This window comes from Falco cherrug, chromosome 5 (assembly GCF_023634085.1).
Source record: "Falco cherrug isolate bFalChe1 chromosome 5, bFalChe1.pri, whole genome shotgun sequence".
Taxonomy (NCBI): domain Eukaryota; kingdom Metazoa; phylum Chordata; class Aves; order Falconiformes; family Falconidae; genus Falco; species Falco cherrug.
Genome location: NC_073701.1, coordinates 91,221,544 through 91,236,537, shown reverse-complemented (window position 1 = coordinate 91,236,537; position 14,994 = coordinate 91,221,544). Strand labels below are relative to the sequence as shown.

General features: G+C 43.9%; 1 protein-coding gene across 2 annotated transcripts in view; it reads left to right on the top strand.

The window, feature by feature from the left end:
• Positions 1-10,408, top strand: part of ABCD2 (ATP binding cassette subfamily D member 2) — a 49,837-nt gene extending 39,429 nt beyond the window's left edge. For both annotated transcript variants that reach the window (XM_055711336.1, XM_005446338.4), the window contains exons 8-10: positions 2,469-2,553; positions 3,281-3,406; positions 5,917-10,408. In XM_055711336.1, the coding sequence (XP_055567311.1) occupies positions 2,469-2,553; positions 3,281-3,406; positions 5,917-6,127 (422 nt within the window). In that variant the 3' untranslated portion in view covers positions 6,128-10,408. The remainder of the gene's footprint in view (positions 1-2,468; positions 2,554-3,280; positions 3,407-5,916) is intronic.
• Positions 10,409-14,994: the final 4,586 nt, after the last annotated feature.

Genomic DNA, 14,994 nt, shown 5'->3' with positions numbered 1-14,994 from the left:
GTGCTGCGTCCATGGACATGCCATTTCATTTCTTCATTTGTAAAGTGGATGTAGCTATGCGTGACATGAGCCACTGAGTTGCCTGATATTTTCGGAACACTAACGACCTTCATTGATTTATGCCATGTCAGCAGTAAGAAAAGGGAAACAAGTAGGTGCATAATTGTTAATGCACAGTAGGGAGGCAGTTTATTTTGAGTTACAATGCCTCACTGTTTAGAGGAAATTGTTCTGACATTAGAAAATATTTTTTTTTAAAATAGATAATATTAAAATGCATTCTTCCGTATCTGTTGTTTGAAGCATTCCAAGTGGCAAATAGGAAAGTTCAGGGAGGGAACTAGGCAAGAAGAGACAAGATGCACTTCTAATACTCGGTTGTAATGTAAGTTGAAGTGAGCACAGAGATGACTGCTGTATCCTGGTAAATGGAGGCTAAATCTTCCACCTTTAGATGAAATAATAGAATGATTTTGCTGACAAGATGATGCTTCTTCATGAATATCATTCCTTTTTTTGTCTTTTAGTAAGTCTTTATAAGCCAGCTGATCTGGAAGAAACCGTATGAACGCAAGCATTGCTTCCCCAGGCACATGTGCACGCATGCACAGCCACCCACACCCCAGCTCAGATCCAGGTTCCTAAAGCTTGTCTATATGCTCAGCTTAAAAATAACAGACTATAAACAGCAGCCTGAATGTTGTCTTCAGAAGCACAGTTGTTTCTACGGCTTTCATGAAGGACTGTTCCCACCCCTTGCCTCCAGGACCCTTTGCCAAAAAGGACTGCCCCAGGTGGTTTACAGGCTTTTATGGAAGCTGAAGGTGTCAATGGAACCGCACTCCAGCTCTCTGTGTGGTCCCAGCACCCGGACTGGAGCTGCAGCAGCTTCTGTGCGTCTGTTCCCTTTACTACAGTTCATCCAAATGGGGGTCCAGTTAATCATTACACAGCTCTGTCTTTGCTAGGAGCCCGCTGATAGAAAGCACTGTGTGTGCTCCCAAGGGGCGCCCGCTGGGATCCTTAGACAAGAATGGAAGGAAACAATGCAAACCCAATAGGATTACTAGGGGTGATGTATTTCTGGTGTGTGCATCCCTGGTTTTTAAATCTAACTATATACATGTATATTAAAAAACTGTGACATTGTATTTGACAATTTTACGTAGAGGAAATTCTTAGAATTCAGTCTCCAGCATTATCAATTCCTGTTTTCAGTCACACAACCTCTCACCAGATGCTTCACTGAGGTTTTATTCAGACTTACCAAGCTCTGGTGTGGCACCAAGCATGGAGAGAGCACTCCCCAGCCTCCTACACCTTCACAAGTACCAAGTGCCTTACCTTGGTTCACGTATCAGAAATGACACAGCCCATGCTCCTTGCTTGACCTTCTTTCTAGTCTTTTCTGGGAAATGTTTATCTTCAGTTGGGAAGTGGCAGAAAAGAGTTTTCAGTTTTAGTTACAGTGCTTCTGGGCTGATTTGGAAAAATGTTCTCTCCCTCACTCGACCCTGCTCCAGCTGCCTGTCTCACGAATAGATGATATATTGAGAAAAATGTCTTTTCAGATTTTCTGTACATCCACACTCTTCCCTTTCAAAACTCAACTATTTTGCAACTCTATCCGTCTGGATCGTTTGATTGAAAACTTATTTTCAGTAGGGTAATTTGGTATTTGAATTTTTTTCATTGGTGGGAATGAATCGTGCCAGAGTACTCACAGAAATGCCTGTCTGCCATAAGATTGCAGATAAAATGCATCACACTCCCACTGCATGTGTCTGAAAACGATAAAGAAAAAAATCAGTTGTAGACTGTGCAGAATATTAAATAAGGATACCCAGTGTTATAACAGTTGTGGGTCGTCTCTAAATGCAAGGTAGCAGGAAGCTTGTATGGAAAATCCTCCTGTCTGTCTGCAGTTTTGTATGTTAGCTGCTTGTCTGTACGCATAGAATGCATCCTTGTGTCTGCATCTGTGTTTCTGTTCAGTTTGCTGACAGTTACTCTTTGCCTACAGTAGGGAGTGGAGTCTGGTACTGTTCTTTATGGTTTTTACACTTTATTTCTTTGAATTTGTTTTTAAATTTCCACTCATACCTTTCAAGGAGGAATAGAAAATTGTTCTATAAAACAAACATGACAGAATGAAATGGTTAGTTACAGGTAGGTGTCTTTTCAAAGAGATGGTAAGTAAAGTTATTGACAATACCTACATGACCAAGAAAGTTAAATTCCATTTTCAAAATTGACATGATATTTGGGACATTTCTGCAATTGAATGCCAGTGGAAAGGCACTGAGGTATTTCAGAAGATGTGATCCAGAACCCTGAGCTGTGTCTTCTGCAATGGAAATGTCCTTTATGATTTTGCTTGCAAATTGCAGAGATGTTGCAAGTGAAGCTGCATTTCCTTCATAAACTTACATTGCCATGACGCATTTTGTTTGCCTTTTTTTTAAAAGGCTGGGATGCCATCATGGATTGGAAAGATGTCTTATCAGGAGGAGAAAAACAAAGGATGGGCATGGCTCGGATGTTTTACCATAAGTAAGCATTTTGATTTGTTCTTTAAGTAGCATCTGAAAATGAGGAAGAGTTTTGCAGTTTTCCCGTTATCACTTGAGCAGTAGTAGACTATAATCTCCATGCAATACTCAGTACTGCTAGATGGCTGCATAGGAGCACAGGCCTTGTCATTATTTCATACAAGCTCTAGTTTGGGGAATGCTTCTTACTTAAGCTTTGCTTTTGGCAACATAGCATTACATTTTCCAGATGTTCCTTTCTTTAACGTCTCAGGCATAAATGTCTTCCCTGCATCTGTCCTCCAAATATTGCAGAAGTCTGATGGACCGTTGCAGAGGTTATGGCAGTTTGAAATCCAACTACAAAACCTTTTGGTTTGGGAGACTGCAAGCATGCAAAGGCAGCCCAGTCCATACATAGCAGTGGATAGAAAGTTTCCGAGTTGGCTGTAGCTGCTGCGTGATGTGATGACAGGACAGAATAATACTAGGTCAAACTAGAACACAAAAGTTAGATCACTGTGTACTCAGATGGACTAGGAAATAAACCCCATTTTTCCTGGAAGCTGGCTCTGCACCTGAATAATGCATGGGAACTATGTTGTTGCTGGCCAGCTTTCAGCTGTAGATGCGAGACAGCTGTCTGGCAAAAATAGATCTCTCCTTTCTGTTGATCTTTCGCTTAAATATTGTACGTGGGAATACTGTCCAAAATATAGAAGAGTAATTTCCTTATCTGCTTTTGAAAGGCCGAAATATGCATTGCTGGACGAATGCACGAGTGCTGTAAGCATTGACGTTGAAGGAAAAATATTCCAAGCTGCAAAAGCTGCTGGGATATCCCTGCTTTCTATAACACACAGACCTTCTCTTTGGTAAGTATGTTTAGGGATTTATCATGGTCCTCGCTTTCAGCTTTCTGACAGGCAGTGGATTGGTCTATAATGTTTGTACTAGGCCAGTTGTTTAATCAGTATCTACTGCATTTTCTAAGATAACTTGTCTACAATAATAGACATGTATTTATTCCTCCTTCTTATTTTTTTAAATGCATTTCAGTTATTAACTATTAATAGCAACATGCAGGGATCTAAGAGGCAATAAATTAGTCCACCACTCCACAGCCACAACAGATATCACCAGACTCTAGAAGTTTACCAGTGCAGGAAGATGGTGGGAAACGTGGCAAGTGGTTAAACTACTCTTTGTTCTTCCATAGAAATAATACATCTGGTGTTTTAACTTCAGTTGTGTCCTCTACCTGCAGGGTTTGTGAGCTTTCAAAATTCGATTGTCTATTAAAAAGGGAAATATTGGAATTCTGAGAAGCATCATTCTTATGAGGGAGTACCAAGTGTGGAAGAGTCCCTCAAGGGAAACAAATGTAGTTACTTGATCCAGAAAACAGCCAAATACTTTAAAGGGCAAAATGAGATCAACGAGGTGTAAGCTAACATCAGCAGACACTATTCATTCTGTACTCGATCTCTGCTCTCAGTTTGTTTGGTTGTTTTTTTTTTTAAATTGTTGACAAAAATCCATTAACAGTCTGTTGCGTCAAAGGAAAGAAATTATATCAGTGTCTGCTTCTCTGAAAAAGAATGGTTTCCCCAGCATTTCTCCTTCCTCTGTGTAGTCAGTGAGGGTGGAAATAGCTTTTGCTGGATCAGGACCTAAATGTTAAGAAAAAATGGTTCACAGACATTTGGTTTTAAAATAATTTAAATTACACTTAAAAAGAAAAATAGTATTTAATTATTTTTTTAAAAAGTTTGGCATTATTTTAAAACCACTGTTCAAGAGGTTTTTGAGAGCATCTCGGCTATAAATAATAATGATGCAGGGGGAAGTTATGCAAAAGCACTTGTGAGAAAGGTCTTTTGAGTTCAGTTTCCTACCAGCATTTCTTATTTCTTACTACTAGTGCTATTCAAGAAGGTTAGGGATTGTTCTTGTAACCTCCACAGTATTATTGGAATTACCAGAAATCTGGTGATTTGTGGGGTTCTAGAGAAGTAAAAAGAAGTGCTCAGTATTTAGAAATAAGCACCAAATGCCTTTAGCATAGGTATGCTTGCACAGGGACTGCACTGCATAGAGGAAAAATGGGTTCACAGGCTGTTTTCTCCTCCTCAAGATTATACCAGAAAATATTTGCCCTTTTAATCAAAAATTAGCTAATTTCTTAGACTGCAAGCATTGGACATCTCAATCAGCTACCTTAGCTTCCTGATTTTTTTTTTTTTTGTTTTGGTGGGGGAAAATGGATAGGTTAAACATTTGGTGTCACAAAGAATAGTATGCAAGAACTGGTCAATGTAAGCCTGGAGTTGAATCTATTTGGAGTCCCATGTCATATGCTATTGAATTTATTAAACTGTCACTTTCCCTGGATGGGATTTATATTCACTGTTTTATGATGTATCTCATCTTCTATAATTGATAGTGATAAATTACACAGTCATACCAGCAGCTCTGAGGGAACTCTCTGCTCTTCCTCTTGCACCTCCTGATAAATGTCTTGTCAGGTCTTGACAAACTCCACATGTACACCTTTGAATATTTTCGGTGCACACACCCTGATACTCACTGAAAGATCTGTGACTCCTTTACAGACTTTTTTATTTTAGTCCCTTGCAAACTGAACCATATTTTAGGACTGGAGGTTTCTTTAGCCAACCTTACAAGATGCAGGGGAACAAACTGAGGTGTAATTTGAACAAACTAGAGTTTTATCAACGGTATCAGATGCACCGTGCCTGCCTGAATGTATTTTCTGCTGAGGGGGTAAAATGTCTGTCAGAAAGCGAGGTAAATAAAATAAACTGGGACTAGCATGCCTGAGTGAGAAGGGAGCCTTGTCTGCCGCTGCTGTTCAAGCTCCTGTAGAAAAAGGAGCCTGGTGGAGTTGCAGTGAAGGCAACTGTAGCCGCAGACAACGTTTCTAAGAGGGAGGCTGCCACCTTGACCAAGGACAGGAGATGATGAGGAAAACCTCCACAGCCCTGCTGCCCGCTCCTGCCAACGTCACTGCAGGTGAGGACCTCGGCGAGCCCAGCTGTGCGGGGCACCTGAGGCAGTGACCACCCCAGCTAGGGAGCCCACAGCAGTGCTGATAGCTTAGAGCTGGCACCTCACTGCTGAATTTCACTAGATGGCCTAGGGAGGTCCTGGTGACAGGCTTTGAAATACCCAAATCCCTTACAAAAGAGTGTCCTGGGATTATGAGTGACTGAAAAAAAGATCTTACCCAGTGATCCAAAACTGGGCAACCGGCAACTTCTTGAGAGACAGCATTGAAAAGAGACACAGGCACCCAAATTTGCATGCAAAAATGAACCATCTGTTCCCTGAGCCGTTATTAATATTTTAATTTCTACTGCAGGAAATACCACACTCACTTGCTGCAGTTTGACGGACAAGGAGGCTGGCGTTTCGAGCAGTTGGACACCGCTATCCGTTTAACACTGAGTGAGGAAAAACAGAGACTGGAATCCCAACTTGCAGGAATTCCTAAAATGCAGCAGAGACTGAATGAACTGTGTAAAATCTTGGGAGAAGACTCAGTGCTTAAAACAATGGACAAAGAGGAATAAATAATTTATGGTTTATGTTTTTAAAAGTATTTTTTTAGTTAAAAGCATTACAAATTCAGCCATTATCCTTTGCATGCATTGTGATAGAGGCTTAGAGCATAGAGAAACACAGCCAGGAGAAAATAATGCTCTGAATGGTATGTAAGACTTTAGTGTTTTAGTATTAAGGAAGAAAGTGGTTGAACTGTGAAAAGAAAACAAGCAAGTGCACAGAGTATAAGATTAGTCATTGCAGCTTATGTTAATTCCTAGTGAAAGCCCGATTCACTGCAAAAAACTACCTGTACACTTAGGTTTTGTAGGTGAATTTTTGCCTGAGACTTGGCCTGGAGAATGTGCTTTTGTACCAGGTCACTGTGTGCGTATGATATGCCTGCTAGGCAGAGCAAACCTGGCATGAAACTCAGGCATGGAGCACGGCAGAGGCAGCATCTGGGTGAGTAACAGATGCATGCAAAAATCTCATTTGGGTGTAAGAAAGTTTCTCTGAGCCCACATAAAACCGAAGTTCTGTTCTACTGCTGAATTGCATACACACCTCCACCTGCATTTCCTTAGGAGATAACGTAATAGGCTGAACAGAAGACAACTATCTGAGCAAGCTGCTGCCCACGTGACAGAGAAGCCGGGGTAGAGCTAAATATGTAATATACTTGTGCTGTACTTTACGCTATTCTGCATAGCTTCAAAGCCTCTTTGCCCTTCATGATACATCAGTTTCTTTGGGGGATTATTTGTGTTCCCTGTTCAGTAACCTCTGGTGGAGGGATGGAACTCTGGGCCTTGCATCAAGTGACTGTAGTTTTCGCTTGACTAAGTCATTCATCTGCTCCATGGGTCTGATCCATCTGGAGTCCATCTCTGACCCAGTTCCTCCGCTGGTAAAATCACGATATAGACACTTGTTTGTTCCACGAGACGCTTCGTGACAGGAAGGACTGCAGGAGAGGAAACTGTCAGTTTCTAACAATACACTGAATTCTCAGGCATGGCTGTCCTGCCAATTAAAATGCTCAGCACTTATAAAGGTCTGTGAAAAGCCAGAGCATTTTGTAACCACTAATTAATATGCCTGCCATATTTTGGTAGAGTGGCTGAACACTGCCCTCCCCGGGAGCGAAGGCACCAGTTAACAGCTTTACTCTCAGACGCACTCGCTGTCCCATCTGCTTTTCAGTTCAGCAGGAGCCCGGTCCCCCATCAGTCAGAAGGTGCTTTGAACAGAAGCCGCCGAGACAGTGCTGGCTTGAGTGCCTTGCTGGAGCCAGCACCGGTGAATTAGAAGTAAGGAGGTGAATGGATTTAAGAGCTCTTATCTGCTCTCTCTGACTGCAAGTGCACAGCAAATGGGTGGCTCGGGAGTGAAGATCAGGAGGTGCAGGAGGCTTTGCAGATGGATAAATGAGCCTTGGCTGAGATGTAGCAATCCCGAAGTTTGTTGGTTCTTTTTTTTTCTAGAAGTGTGATTCCTTAGAGGATATCTTTCTGGTGTGCTCGGTCTAAGAAAGGCAATGCATGAGCTGTTAAGAACTGTTAAGAAAGGAGAAATATTTTGGTGGTATTTGATGAGCTGGGAATGTTTGATCACTCTGAATTTAATATAAATTGTTTACTTTTTCTGATCACTTCAAGAACAAGGGGAAGGTAAATTAACCCAGTCTGCAAAATCCCAGTCCAATGTAGCATTAGCCCATCTTCCTTCTCACTGTGTGCTTGTCTCGCTGCTTGGTATGACACTGGCACTGAAAAATGGAATAAGCCTGCTCCCTGTCCTGCTTCTCCAGAGTCTGTGGCTTGTATGTAACCCTGGTACTTCTCCTGGTGACAACAGCTTGTTCTTCTCATTAGTTTTCTCTGTAGAGTCCCCTGGGACATCTCACTGACACAGAAAGGAATGCTCTTGGGAGCGTTTGAAAGGGATGAGAAATTAAGGTTCAAGATAATCGGATGTTGTACTGTAAAGTGCAGACTGGAGGTCACTGCTGTGGTGAATGGCATGTGCATGCATTTTAATTTGCAAGTGTCTCTGCTTGTCCCTCTCCCTGAAGGCTAGCTTTCCTCCTTCTCATCTTCAAAGACAAATTCAGAACTGCTAAGGAAAAAAAGAAGTCAGCCAAGAATCTGTTCTCGGTGCGCATAAATGAGATGACTGATGATTTTAAAGGCTTACACATTTCTGAGTTATGTTTCTCTAAGATGGTGATGAATCAGGCACACACGATGTGCATGGCCTTGTCCCAGCTGCAGTGTGTCCTTCTGCTAGCGCGAAGCAGCTGCAAAGCCGCCCTTCCACAAGCCTCTCCCAAGGCAGAAGCCGAGGTGGAAGAAGGGGCACTAGTGTTCCCCACCCCTCCATTACGCGCTTTACGATGTGGCTGGGAGCTAAACCAGGGTTCTCCAGCCCCTGAATAAGGAGGACACCGAAAAGTGCTGACCGATTGGCCCAATTCAGCACAATTCCAGGTGTGGTCCTGCACACTCCCAGCCTCCCACCAAAGCTCTGCCATGGTGCTTGACTTGTTGGGAGCCACTATGGGCAAGCGCAGCATCTGAAATCTGCTGTACCGCCTTGCAGAGATCAAAGCTGACTATCCCTCATGGCACAACAGAAACACATCTTCAGGTGAAGCCATGTTTAGTAGAAGAAAGTTTTTTTGCTGGTTTTTTTTTTTAAATGAGATTATGCACAAAACATGGAGAAGATATTTACGTTACTGATGAAATTTTAATGAAAACTGAAATTGCACCAGGATCAATGTAATAGTATTTTCCTTGAAGTTTGATTTATACTTGTTGGATCCAGTAAGAGATTTAACCATTCCCATTCAGTAATATCGTGTAAAATATCCTAGCATCTCACTCAGCTATTTACATTCTTGTAGGCACGACCAGAACATCAGAGGCTGGTATGAGCAGAAACCCTTGTCTAAACAGGAATGTTCTGAGTAATACTGAGCCAGTTTTAGAAGTATTTACTGTACCAGTGGCTTATTATTTTTAAAGTTAGTCTTGCAGCTGGAGGAGAAGCTGTCCTGGAGATTCTGTCTGCAAACTTTCTGAGTTGTTCCAAGGGCTAATTGAGACGGGAGCCTCTGGTTCTGTTTGTGGAGAGTTTTACCTCTGATGTAATGCAGGGCATAAGCCAGCTCACTCTGTGCTGCTTTGGACCCAGCTGGGGAAGTGCGAGCAGAAGTGCGTGCTCCCTGCTCAGGGAATAGCTCAGGGAGACGCTGCTGCGGAGCCGAAGCGTGCAGAGCACTTGGTCCCTGCAGTGCGAGAGGGTCAGAGCAGGGCGGGATGCCTTGCTGGAATCCTTTTTCGTGGTGTAATGAGAGCTGCTCGTCCATGTTCCTTCCCTTTCTGGTGTTCAGGAGCTATCACTCCCCAGGAGGCTGAGGAAGCTCCTTTTTCACCTTCCGTCTGCCTGACATACCTAGCTGGAGCTAGCCAGGTCCAGCTTGTTGTGTCGCGGCATCTATACATCCAGGGCTGTATAGATGCGAAGTGCTCAGTGCACCTAGCCTCCTGTGAGTGCCCACTCATCCTCCCAGGACTCAGGGCAAACCGGACTTGCCTGGGTCTGCATCTTAGAGGAGTACATGTGCTGAGCAAAATTCATACCAGTCTCAGGCACGGAGTAACCGTACGGTAGAAATGTGAAATATCGGCATCAGTTCATTCAGATAATGCTGGGATGTTTTGCAAGAATCTTCAGAATGGGAGGGCACATGTGCATGGGATTTCAGTATTTTAACCTAGGAGGAGTTTGTTTTTCACTTAGTTTTGGGACCAGACTCATTCCTGTTTTGGGACCAGACTCATTCCTGTTTTAGACTTGGAAGACCCCTTCTTCCGCAGGGGTAGAAAACCCCACACATCTTTTAGAGGAGTTTTTTGAAACCAGTGAGATTTGTATTTGAGTGAGGAATGAAGGACTGGGTATTCAATGGGATATATTAGGGAAAATCGCAATAAAAATTCTATCCTAAAGCAAATGAACACATCTACAGTCCCCTCAATATATCTATATGATGATAATGCATGTCAAAGTCAAGTTTACGAGCCTGTGATCAGAAATTTCAATCGTGTATAGAATGAAATCCCCCTACTCAGCTGTTCATGGAACTTAAAGAGAACTGAACTGCTAATCAAATGTGTCTTTGTTTTGTTTATGTTTGATATTAATGCCTTTTAAGAGCAGACAATTTATAAAGCAATAAATTATGCTTTACAGTTGTAATTTATTCCAACCTCAAATAAAACACATGGCATTTACTTTGAGATTACAATGTTCCTTATGAATCGTTCACAAAGCAGTCCGGACCTGCCTGTGTGTGCTCTGGGAGCCCCTTCCCGTCCCTCGTTTCTGTGATGGGGTAGAAAAGCTTGGGGAGGTTGTTTGCGTGTTTGCAAGTTAAAACAAGAGTTTCATTCCTAGATCAGGCTGGCATCAAAGGCTGCTGTGGGTTTGTCATGTCTCATGCCCATCCACTTCAGCGTGGACCTGACTCGTGACGGGAAGGTGACAAGGAGCTGCCACCACTTGCTGGGGAGTTCTGCAGGGAGGCTGGGCACCGAGCAGTGTGCCAGAGGACAGTATCAGTAGTGAAGCATCAGGTGGCCTCAGCAGCATCGCTCCCAAAGGCTGTTGTTATGGTCTTTGTAAGTTAAAGTTATGCATGAGGCATCGATGTCACAAATATTACAAGCAAGTGCCCATGTTGGCCTAGAAACGGAGAGGTTTGACTTCTTGGGGATGAAGATAAAAAAGACAGTTTCTTTAGCCCTTCAGACTACCAGGAGTATGAGGACATCGGTTAACTCCTTGTGTCTAGCCCCTTCCCAGCTGTGGCAGGGGACGATGAGGTACTGTGCGGTGGTACAGGACCTGGATTGTGCAGCTGGGGAGCCCATGGCGATGGTGGTCACTTCCTTACAGGAAGGCTTGTCCCCCACGCCTCCCTTCCAGCTACTGCACCCGCTCAGAGGGAGAACACTGACAGAGAGCAAAGTCCAGGACATGAGCCACGAGAAATGCATTTTTGGGGATCTCTGCGGGGCTGTGCATCAGCCCAGGAGGAGACAGGCTATACTGTAGCAGGGGAGGTGAGCTGAAAGCTGCAAAGGTTGCACTTGAGTTTCAGTTTTGTTTTTTTTTTTTTGCAAGATGTGCTTTGGTGTCTCTCTTTGGAGAGCATTCCTGCTTTTTGGTTAGGCCACCAGCATGTGTTCACTGAAGTACTGGAGCCCTGAGCCTCTCCCCAAGGGTTAAGTATTCCCAGAAGAGATTGGACAGCAAGGCTTGTATCACAGAGGCAAAAAGGACTTAGGAAATATGCAGAGCAGAGGTGTTCAAAGACTTCTCACAGGTGAAGTTTTCAAGTAAGTGGGGAATATCTGGAAGAACACCTTGTGCTGTCTCTCTGTGGCCTTATTTCTGATTATGGCTCATTCTGCAACACCTGCTTTGTATTTTTTAAATAAATGTCTTTAACCTCATGTGAGGGAGACTATCTGTGAGATGGTAACAGTGACATATTAAAAATACTACTCCCACCAATCCAGAACAATCTTTTTTTAAACAGATAATTAAAAAAGGGAGGAAGAGATATTGTGGTGGTGGCTGATGCAGGGCTGAGGAGCCAGCTGGGTCCTGGGGCTGAGCCCACAGTGAGAAACCAGACTGGCATGAGGTCTGGGAAAAAACAGTCCAAGGGCCCATGGGAAAAGCCAGAGGTTGGAAAAAGGCAATAATGAAACCTGTCTTGGACATAAAATGGTTGTGTAATAGCACATTACTCTTCTTCTCTTGTCATCAAACACATAAAGGCAAGCTGACCCTGACACAGTGTTTAGATAATAACACAGCAAGAGAAAGAAAAATGTTCATTTATTGATCAATTTTAGCAGGAAAATTGTCATAAAAGTTATTTAGGTTGAAATATCTTTGAAAGAGAGTTTATAGTTGTGGTGGTTTAGAGCTGCATTTTAAATAGATCAGATTCATAATGCTTTTCATGAAGATTAGGGTCTTTGGAAAGCAGAAATTATTCTCACCATAAACGGCAAGCAAGCTATTGAAGCAAACCCAACGTATTTCATATTTAAAGCAACCAAAAAAATTGCACTCAGTAATTCTAATATTCTTGTCCTCTGTATCTCACTTAAAATGTTCTTCTCCTCAATTACAGCTACGCTGTGCTATAAATACATGAAGTTTATGAGAGACTTTATCAGTTGGTGTTTCCTGTGCTGGTGTGTTTGGAGATCTCTATCTTTCTTATACAGGTTGCACTAAGTCTTCCTTCCCACCCTTTGGCCCGTTTTCTGTCCCCGCCGGGATGGGTGCAGTGCTGAGACATCTGGGTGCTGGTGCCTTCCTCCCTGGGAAATGCACCGCCCAAACACGCGTGTGAGCAGAAGTCCCTGAGCATCCCGTAGCCAGACCTTGCAGGTGCTTCCCAGCAAGACAAACCGCATCCTCATGGGTTGGCTCCGTGGGGGCTCTGCCTTTGATGGTAAGTGCTGGAAGAGAGCAAGCGGGGTGGTGGGTGCTGTCAAACGCATCCGCTTTTTCTTTGTAGGTAGTCAACAATCACTTTTAGGAAAAGTCTTAAGAAATAATGTCCACACAACTAAAATGATGAGTAGCTAATAATCGGTAGTAACCAGGTAGTAACGTGAGGTACTAAAGTGCAACAACTAGTAGTGATAAAGCTGGGCTCTGCGAGATGTATGCTCACAATAACAGGACATTCTTGCACAGAGCACATCCCAGTACCAGTTTATACCTGCAATGCCAGGTGATTTAAAAGTTACACAGCTCATAGTAATGAAAAACAAATAATCCTCTTTTAATCCTAGCAAGCGGTCATCAGAAGCATACAACCGCCTTTCATCATGTCCTTTGGAGTATTTCTAGGTAACCCATAAATATAACCAATTCTTAAATAATGGCACGCCTTGTCTGAGCTCTGCTATTCAACCAAAAATCCCCTCATAACCAGTATGAAATGGCAGCCACAGATGCAAAATCACAGAAATCCCTATTTCCTTACCAGTGCAAAATGAGCATGCAAAGAGGCGCTGTTGCAGTCCCTTGCTATCCTATTTTTATACAGTAATCGTGTTACAGAGAATTCAATCCCTGTCTAATCGCTAATGTTCCCTTATGTATGGGCCATATGGCTCATCGCTGAGCATCAGAGGATGAGGACTGTTGATTAGACTCTTCATGCTTACATTGTTATGGGGGAAAAAAAGAGTGATTAATGCGTTTCATGCCAAGATGAAAGCAGAGGCAAGGTATGCTGCTGGCCAGGGAGAACGACTGTGCTTCCTTTGTAAGGACTTACTTCCAGGGACTGCTGAAGGGAGGTTCGATTCCTCTTTCAAGTCATGGGCTGAAAACTGTTTCTGTCTGAGAGAAGTTTTAATTAACAACCAGGGGAAAAAAAAAAAAAAAAAAAAAACAAATGGTGGTGGCATCATCAGTTTTAAATAGTTTAAAAAATTTCTGTTTCTAAAAAATGAGCCTGCCAGATATTCCCTTAATCCATCCTAGCCTTGTCAATCTCCCATGACCCGCTCACCCTGCTGTGACAAGGGGCTACTCCACGAGGACGGAGCGGTGCTGGCGAGGGCTGCGCGCCCCGGCTCCCTGCAGGACACTACTGGAGCGCCTGCTCCTCTGCCCCACTGAGTGCCTCCAGGAAACCCAGAGTTATTGCACCGGCGTGGGCTCCAACCTTTCCAGACCCCTTCCCCTCCAACCAAGGATTGTTTCCTAAAAATTTACCTTCTCCGTCTCTTGGCTTTAACTCCTGTTCTGCCTGTCAAACTTCCAGTGCAGGCTGGACTTCCCAGGGGTGCCTTAAAGACAAACCAAACCTGATGGGCCAAAGTGTGCTCTTGCCTAGGACATAGGTCAGGGGTGTATCATCAAATACCTGCCTAGGTGACCAGGAAGCGTAAGGCCACGTTCCAAGCGTTGCGGTTTGTTTTGCTAAAGCCATGCTTGAAGATGCATGTTTACTTCGCTAATTCAGAGCCTTATGCTGCTGCAAAAGGCATAAATGAGATGCAGAAGTTGGAAGTAGACAAATTCAGGCTTGAATGAAGCCAGGACAGGTTTGACTTCTGATGGGTACTGGGGTGCTCCAGCAGAAAGTGCCTGTTTGGCACAGGACATTGTTTGATGGCATCTATGGCTTGTGTTATGCAGTGCCCAAACAGCCCCTCCTGGCCAACAGGCAATTATGAAAGTGAGAACTCCAGTGCTGCTGGCATCAACAGGGCTGCAGTGCCCTGCGCGTTCAGGGACACCTCAGCCAGCATGCTGAGCTCCACTGCACAGAAAACCTACTTGTGAGTTTGCAAGGAAAGGACTGAAGACCTGAAGCCTTGAAGGATGAGTCTCTCCAGCTCTTTTTCCTGCATCTGTAGGTGGGCAAGTACGGTCCGACCCAAGCTGCCCTGCCCTGGCACCCATGAAAGCACGTGTAGCCAGCATGGCCCACCCTGGAAAGGCAGCTCCTCCCTCGGGAGCTGCCCGGCGTTCCCAGTGCCCAGCTGAACACCACGCTGGGCTGCGCTAAACACAGCGCCGGGCTGCCTCCGGGTCAGAGCTGGCTCCTGCCGTGCCAGCCTGCAGCATGGGCAGAAGACCTCTGATGTCTGTGTCTGCCTGCCCGGACAGGTCTTAAACTGGCCATAGTCTGGGTTTGTGCTCTAATCCCATCTGACTGTTACATTCTTTTCAAGTTTTTTTGGATTTCTTATGGGTGGAGGCAGAAGAGGCATAGCCACATGCTCTCCTGAAGAATGAGGCATGTGTAAGCAGAAACTATTTACTTTGTTCCTCTTGA